This window comes from Galeopterus variegatus, unplaced genomic scaffold (genome assembly GCF_000696425.1).
Source record: "Galeopterus variegatus unplaced genomic scaffold, G_variegatus-3.0.2 Scaffold1909, whole genome shotgun sequence".
Classification (NCBI taxonomy): Eukaryota; Metazoa; Chordata; class Mammalia; order Dermoptera; family Cynocephalidae; genus Galeopterus; species Galeopterus variegatus.
Window position 1 is genome coordinate 308,122 of NW_007728020.1, and position 8,907 is coordinate 317,028.

At 39.2% G+C, this 8,907-nt stretch overlaps 1 protein-coding gene across 1 annotated transcript in view; it reads left to right on the forward strand.

Annotated features, from left to right (window-relative positions):
* LOC103595991 (tetratricopeptide repeat protein 28-like) overlaps positions 1-5,694 on the forward strand; it is a 152,334-nt gene extending 146,640 nt beyond the window's left edge. The window contains exon 6 of the mRNA XM_008579539.1: positions 5,107-5,694. Within this exon, the coding sequence (XP_008577761.1) occupies positions 5,107-5,694 (588 nt within the window). The remainder of the gene's footprint in view (positions 1-5,106) is intronic.
* The last annotated feature ends 3,213 nt before the right edge of the window (positions 5,695-8,907 follow it).

Consider the following 8,907-nt stretch of genomic DNA (forward strand, 5'->3'; position numbering starts at 1 on the left):
GAAATTTTCTGCCTAGACTGTTCATTGGCTCTAGGGAAGGCTTAGGTGTGGAGGGTCAAATTTTTGAAGCACCTTGATGGATTTTTGGATGACAGTTACCTTGTGAGAACTTGGAACAGGAGAGCTAATGCTCTTCTTAAAGACTGAGACTGAACTGCTTANGAGCAGAGAGAGCAGGCAGAGAGCAGAGAGAGAGAGAGACAGACAGACAGACAGACTCGCCTCCCTCTTCTTTTAAAGCCCTCAGAACCACACCCCTGACCACCATTTTCAATCCATTCACTACACCATAGTCCTACAATCCAATCACCTTTTCAAGGCTCCACCTTTCAATTACCGTAATAGGATTTCCCACCCTGTTAACAGTCACAGTGGGGCTAAGTTTCTAATACATAAAACTTGGGGGACACAATTCAAGCTTCAGTGAGTTTTGGGGGACATAATTCAATCCACTACAAACACTCACAAAAAGTTTTCCAATTTTGGAGGAATCAAATAGGGAGAAAGCAAATGTTTCCATCTTTGTTCATAAATTATGTTTTACCAAATTGCTATAAGTTGTAGATAGCTTAAGAGAGAGAGAGTTTCATTAAATCTGGCAAACAGAACATTCATCTAAAGAACCAAAAGTTAAAGTTACAAAATATTATGTTTATTAATCATTTAGGCCAGTGCAAGGTTGCATCAGCTTCCTGTTATACATCCTTAAGTTTCTTAAGTTTCTCATCACTCTCTTAACTTTGGCTAATCTAGTCTAAATATTTATAAGCAGCCTCCCTGGGGTGTGTCCCTATTCTGTCCTGTCTAAGATTCTAAAACTTCCCTAAGTAAAAGGTGAATTTTCTTTTGCATATGTTTTCAGAAGAGTAGTATGAGTAATACGCTTGTCTTCAGTATATGTAGATGATGACACTTGCCACCATCAGTGTGGCAAGCTTCTTGCATTATCTGTTTCGTCACACTGACCTAACTTTATGTTCTATTTTCTGGTTATCTTTTACCACATCTTTGAAATGAATAAAGCTAAATGGGTGTTATCTTGGTTGGGGTAGGAAGAGAAACTAAAATCTAAAGTTTTCGAGAATCTTCTATGTGCCAATCCCTGAACCAGGCTCACTGTAAGTACTATCTAGTACTCATAAAAGCTCTGTGATGTATTAATATTAACATTTTACAGATGAGGAAACAGGCTCAGAGATGTTAAATAATGTGCATTATCACACAGTGTGTCATTTGAACACATTCATGCCTGATTCCAGAGTCCATCCTTGTTCTGTGTCCCTCTGCCTCCTGGATTGTGGGTGGTTAGTCTAGGACCTTGGGTTTATGGGCACTGAACTGGCAGGGGATAGATACATGGTGCATGTGGATTTAGCATTTCTTGTACTAGCTATAAGTACATTTCCCATTTTTCCAACTACATGCAATTAATCAATCAGCAATTATATTGAATATTCTCTATATAACACTACTGTGCATTTAATCCTCCCACAAAATATAACCCTTATGAAAAATACATACAGTAAGGAAAAAAGAAACATGCTAGATGGAAAGAAATTATGTTTAAATCATCAGCGTAATATTTAATGATAGTGTCATCAATGTGGTTATAGTTTGAGTAGTTTAAACTTCATTTTATTTCTCAAACTAAAAACACTTTAAGGTGGTTTGAAGAAATATGAGCAAATTTTCTACTCTAGCTTCATGTTCCATGAAACCGACTTGTTGGATGCAGTTATTCTGCAAATATTTAGGTCACAGAGCAAGGGGTGACTGACTTCTATATGCCTAAGTCTTCAGCTGGAAATTACACTCTGGCAGGAACATGAGTCATTTATATCTTGTAGAAAGAGAAAAGTATTGTCTTATTCCAACCAGATAGTTTGTTAGCATATCTGTTGTGTGCATTTTAGTATTCAAATACAGATGTTCCAAAATGTTTCCACTGTGGAAAGCAGCTGCTGCTATTCTAGCACAAAAATCTCAAAGAGATTAATATACAAAGGCAGCCTGAACCTTAGTGGCAAATGCAACATCTGCTTGAGGTGGGGCCTGTGATTCCCTGTAGAAAATGGGTCTTCAGATTCTCATTAACAGCCTGAAACCATGTTTCAGATCTAAGCTTATTCTACTGGAACAGGAACAAAGACAAGTGATTAATTTGTAATTCACTTAGCTGATAAATACCATCACATCTTATTTGCCAAGGGGCTGTAAAATACTGGACTTCATTTCCTGTGGCAACTGATAGGAATATAGATGTTTGGTCATAATGACTGATGGTTTATCAGTTGTCATTACTAGCTGCTTCTTGGTAACAGAGCTCAGCCTAGCCAGCTTGTAATCATAAAACATCCATCTACACCTTAGTGATACATTCTCAGAGCACTTTACAGTTTACTAAGGGTGTTAACACACACTGCTTCATTTTATCCTATCCCCCCACCCTGTGAAGTATGTATAGTATTGTTATTTGCACTATTTTACAAATAAAGAAAACAAGTGAAGAAGCGAAAAAGTTTATTAGGATCACACAGTCTGGCCCTCTGACTCTAAATCCTATTCCACTCTTACACTATACTGAACTACCTCCCTAATTTCAGAGGCTATCATGTGTGCTTCATAAATTATATCATCCTCTTAGAGATGCTGGTATTCAGAACACCCACCACGAAGAGTCCCAGCCTGACGGCACTGCTTGGTAATTGGAGGATACCAGGGAAGAGTTAATATAGTAGTCCTTCTTTCTTTCTCTTATACCCTAAAAGGGAAATGCCCAAATATTCCCCTTCCTTATGTTCAAAGGCATTTAGAGAAATGAAGAACCAGAAGCAGAGGATCCCAGGGCTTGTCATTTGGAGTTGCCGTAAACCAGAAGTTCCTGAAAACAGTGGTGTCTGGGGTGTTGTGCCTGCCCGGAGTCTTATAAATTCATCCCATGCAGTGTTCAAGGGCTCATTGCCTCCAACCAGATCTATTTGGAATTATCTAGTGAATTATTTATTGTTTACACATTTGACAGGGGCTCATGGTTGGATTCAAATACATTCAGTTTTTGGCTTGCTGCTGGCGTCTAGAAATGTCTGTCTGAGGCTCAGAGAAGTTAAGTTGTTAAAGATCCCAGAACTAGTAAAGGGCAGTGCAGTTCTGAACCATGTGTGTCTGATTCTAAGCTACACCAGCTTCATAGTGAAAGAGGCTATGTGTTTACATTTAGGGCAACAAAGATTTGTGGGCAGGAGGGTTTGTGGACTGTGTCATTAGCCAGGCTTGGCAGGAGAAGAACCCCAAAGAATAAGGTAGGAGGACCAACTACTGAAGAAGAGGAGAGAGGCTAAGTCCCTTTTCTTCTTCAGTAAAGGAAGAAAAGATTGTCAGAGTAGGGTGCAGGTGGAGGTGTGAGCAGTAGAAAGGCACACGTATGATGTGCTGACATGCGTCCTAACCTCAGTCCTAAAGAGGTTCCCAAAGCAGGACCTGGGGCCAGTATGTATCCAAGTTTCATGCTCTTTGGTGACATCATTGCTGCTTCTACCAGAATCACACTGCTGTGGCATTGTGATATTCGTGGAATTGTTTCTACTCACCACCACCCAGATAATAACAAAAAGTAAATTTCTAAGTACTTATTTCCTATTTTCTAAATCTTTTTTTTGGAACATCTGTGAAATGATAAAAGCAACTTAAAACAATATGGAACACTTTGCAAATACTCTATTTGCAAGCGCCATAAAAAATGATCTCTCAATTATTTTGATCAAGAACTGCTGTTTCACACAGAAAGAAAATAGGGTAGCAAATCATTCATATCTATAAAATATTAATGAAAGTGTTCTGAAGTGCACAGACATAGAACACATCTCATAAAGAAATGCCTGTACTTCAGGAGAGACAGCATCTCCTCATTGTTATTCCCTAGCCTGGAGGCCCTCTGGAAGATGGCTTGCCTATTTGTGACAGAGCACACTCTGTTCTGCCAGGCTCACATGTTCATGCTATGAAGAGGGAGCATCGTGAAGAGGGGCTACATGGCTCTAGCTACAAGCCGTAATGAAGGAAGGGAGGAGTAGACAAGCTTCCAACTTTTAGAATAAAAAGAAGGGCAGAAAACACCCCGTATAGCTTCCCTTTTCTATCTCTGCAAAGGAATTAGAAACTGAAGACTAGAGTCTAAGACCATATGTGCTTGGTAAGATTGTAGAAACATCTCCTTTGTTATATTTGTTGTACCTGTGTGATACAACAATGACTAATACTTCTGTGACCCAGGACCCACTGGAGGGTCTTGCTCTTTTATCTTTGTTTCTTCAGCGTGACTTCATGAGTGCTAGTTACTGTGGAGGGCTTAGATTTGTTTGAGTCTCAGAAGAAAACAATGGGTGGGTTACCACCTATACCTCTGAATGGGGTGGTCTCCATTAAGACTCACCACCCCTTCTAGGCTCAGGGATGGGGGAGGGAGGAATTGGTAAGGGGCCATAAATAGCAATGACAGCTAGGTGTTTTCTGCCCTTCTTTTTATTCTAAAAGTTGAAAGCTTGTCTACCTATCTCTTCCTTCATTACTGCCGGTAGCTAAATGCTTACTGCCTGTAGCTAGATGTTTGCCATGATGACGGATAGCATTAATGTATCTGTTTGCTTTGGAAGAAGACACAAATAGAAAAATATCCAGGAATGTAAAGAGCCAAGTGTGGATTTATCCTATGAATTTCCTATGGTCTATTATATGTAGCAATTAATTTTGGTTTTCTTCAACATTTTCTTATACCACAGAGGCTAGTAAGTACTAACAGAGATATAATATCATCGTGAATATTAGAAATGTCAATAAGTCTTTAAGATGAAGGTTATATGGAATGCAACCTGTTTTTATGAGATTGGGTGTGGACAGTTACTGATTAAATTACCATTTTCTTTTTATTAGAAACTTGATGTTTGGATGTGCTCTTTATCAGTTCTGCATTGGTCTGTGGAAAACTGATATAAACACCATTAGGAATTGGATTGGATAGTTATAGACGAACTGTAAAATTTTCTCTTCTGAAATAAACCAAAGCCATTTTCTGATGTGCTTTCATTTCTCTGCCTTACCCTTTCTTTCCAGGCAGCTTCATCAGCCTTGAGCAGTCTGGGCCATGTGTACACAGCCATTGGAGACTACCCCAATGCACTTGCCAGTCACAAACAGTGTGTTCTTCTTGCCAAGCAATCCAAAGATGAACTTTCTGAAGCCCGAGAACTTGGCAACATGGGAGCTGTGTATATCGCCATGGGTGACTTCGAGAATGCTGTGCAGTGCCATGAGCAGCATCTGAAGATAGCCAAGGACCTGGGAAACAAGCGAGAAGAGGCCCGGGCCTACAGCAACCTGGGCAGTGCCTATCACTACCGGAGGAACTTTGACAAGGCCATGTCTTACCACAACTACGTGCTGGAGCTGGCACAGGAGTTGATGGAGAAGGCCATTGAGATGCGGGCCTATGCTGGCCTGGGCCATGCTGCCAGGTGCATGCAGGATTTGGAGAGGGCTAAACAGTACCATGAGCAGCAGCTGGGCATTGCTGAAGATCTCAAAGACCGGGCTGCAGAGGGGCGAGCATCCTCCAATCTGGGTAAGGACAGCATTGCTTGCAAGATCCCAGTTCAATGCCATGAGCTGGAAATAGCTGGAGTAGCCCACTATTTTTTATAGGAATCTGTGTGTTTATATTCAAAAGAATCTCTGCATTGTGTGTGTTGTGTCTTTCCTTCAGATATATTTCTTTGGCGCCTCCCTGCTCCAAATCACACAATTCCTCCCGTTATGATAGTGCTCTAAGGATTAGAACTCTGAATACTGGTAGAACAAAACACCCCAACTTTCTAATCTGCCTATAGAGAAGAACAACCAGATCTCTCTAATTAGAGAGAAGGAGAATGAAATGATGATATAAAGCTATGTTTGGTTAAATGAAAGGAAGGCTTCAATGGAAGAGAAGTTGAGAGGATTTTTTTTATTTACAGGGATTTCTTATTTGGTGAATTAACCCCACAGGAAACATTTTTTTCCTCAAAATTATGTGTATTCACAAATAATACTGATAGTTTTACTCTAAATGCAAAATTATTTTTGTGAAAGATCCATTTAAAAAGAAAGATTTGTAGTCACTGTTTTGATAGTATTTGGTTACAGTTAAGACATTTATAATTTAGGTGAATTTATATGCAGTGGTAAAAGACAATAAGTATCTGGTAACTTTTGCTTTTTAGAAGACATTGTTATTTTGTGTCTGTATCCAAACAGATGTGAGTACATAAAGATTGGAAAGTACAGGTGTATTTGGAAGTATAAACTGAACTCATCCCTCTGCCGGGAGCCCCTGGAGCCCTGGGAGCCCCATGGTTCGTTCTATGCCCTCAGGGATTCAAGGTGGGAAGAGGACTGATGAAGGTGACCTTACTGATATTAGTGTGTGTTTATCAGATATTAGTAGCAGCAGAATGTAAAACTCAGCCCCATGTTCTTATGTGACCTACCAACCCAAGTCAGACCTTACTGATATTAGTGTGTGTTTATCAGATATTAGTAGCAGCAGAATGTAAAACTCAGCCCCATGTTCTTATGTGACCTACCAACCCAAGTCATCCCAATAGCTAGCTATTGATGTAATTTTAGCATTGTTCCTTCCTCTCCTCTTCCTCTGTTTATTTTAACCAAATGTTTCTTGAATAGTTATTAGAGAAGGTCTTTAATAGCTAGCTATTGATGTAATTTTAGCATTGTTCCTTGCTCTCCTCTTCCTCTGTTTATTTTAACCAAATGTTTCTTGAATAGTTATTAGAGAAGGTCTTGCCAATTCGTAGAGATGGCTCTGAAACTGTTATTGAGATCAGAATGACAGTCTAGAGAGTCTGACAGGAACCATAGAAATAAGCTCTTGGCTTTATATACATGTATTCATTCAACAGATTACAAGTATTTATTGAATCTGTACTATGTGCTTAATCCTGGAATAGTTGCTTTAGGGGATACAGAAGTTTGAAAAGAATTCTTGCTCTCAAAGACCTTATAATTTAGTTGGGACAGCCAGACTAATACATAAGACAACAATGGCCTCCCTATAAGACAATGTTAATGATGTCATGTTGCCCAGAAGGGATACCCTGAGGGCTGGGCATAGCCTGGAAAGCTTTTTGCAGATCAGACCCAGCTGAATCTTGAAGAATAGATGAGATTTGGCTACAAATAGGATGGCGTTGATGGCAAGGACATGTGAAAGAAGGTATGAGATAGAGTGGGTTGGCATGTCTGAGGGATGGTGGCATGATTAACCTTCAGGGATGTGTTTAGAGGGTGGTAGAAGATTAGTCTGAAAACTAGGCAAGGGATGCATATCAGGAATTTTTGAAGATTTTGAAATGTAGGAATGAGAAGATAGAACAGGTATTTAAGGAAGATGGGTCAAGTGGTGGCACGCAGAATTGATTGGAGGGCTTCAAACCTGGAGTTTAGGAAGCTACACGTATTGGATTATTCAGATTTGCCTTTTCATCTTGTGTCAGTTTTGATAAGTTGTATTTTTCAAAAACTGTTTATTTCATCTAAGTTGTTCAATTTATTGGCCTAAAGTTGTTCATAATATTTACTTATTATCCTTTTAGTGCTTGTAAGATACATCACAACGTGCCCTCTTTCATTTGTGATATTGGTGGTTTGTGTTGTGCATCTGTACCCCACCTCCCCCTTTTTTTAGATCAGTCTAACTAGAGATTTATCAATTTTCTTGATCTTTTTAAAAATCAACTTTTGCTTTTGTTAATTTTTTTCTATTGCTTGTCTGTTACCTTTATTTCTTCTCCTGTTTTTATCATTTTCTTCCTTCTACTTTGTGTCCTCTTTCTAGCTAACCAAGGTCACCTTAGGTCATTGATTATGGACCCTTTCTTGTTTCTAATATAAGCATTTAAAGATATAAAATTTCCTCTAAACACTGCTTTACCTGTATCCCATAATTTCTGGTGTATTACGTTTTCACTTTCATTGAGTTTAAAACACTTTCTAATATCATTTGTGATTTCTTTGACCCATAAAGTGTTTAATTTTAAAATATTTGGAGTTTTCCTAAATATTTTATTGTTACCAAATTTTAGTTTAATTTATTGTGGTCAGAGAACATGCACTATAGGATTTTAATGGGTGTGGTGCTCTACTGAAGTAAAGTTAGTTGAAAGTTGTTCAGATCATCTTTGCTTTTATTGATTTTTTTTTTTTGGTCTATACGTTTTATCAAATGCTAAGAAGAGGGTTGTTAAAATCTCTGTCTTATTGTGGATTTGTCTCTTTCTCCCTTTAATTCTGTGAAACATTGCTTCATATATTTTAAAGCTCTCTTACTGGACGAATATTCATTTATGATAATTTTGTCTTCCTGACAGACTGGCCTTTTTATCATTACGATATAACTCTTTTTCTTTTTCTTTTAAAACCCATCAAATTACAACTTTCATGACACTAATAAGTACTGATAACCCACTACCATCGTACCAGCCTGAGATATCTCTTTTCATCTTTGGTAATACCCTTTTGTCTTGAAGTCTACTTTATGTGATATTGATATACCCATTTCCACCTTCTTATGCTTACTGTTTCTGTAGTTCATCTTCTTCTATCCATTTACCTTTTATTTCTATTTTTTTTTGTCTTTTGTCTTTTTCCGTGTCCGGCAACGGATCGCAACCCTCAGTGTTGCCCCCGTACCGGACCGGGGACCGGCAACGGGATGGCAACCCTCGGTGTTGCTCCTGCGCCTCGCTCAGCCAGGGAGCAGGAACCGGTCTGTACATGGGATCCGAACCCTCGGACGGGAGCGCCGCCGCGCTTCCCAAGCGGCGCACTATCCAGTGCGCCACCGGGCCGGCCAAAGAA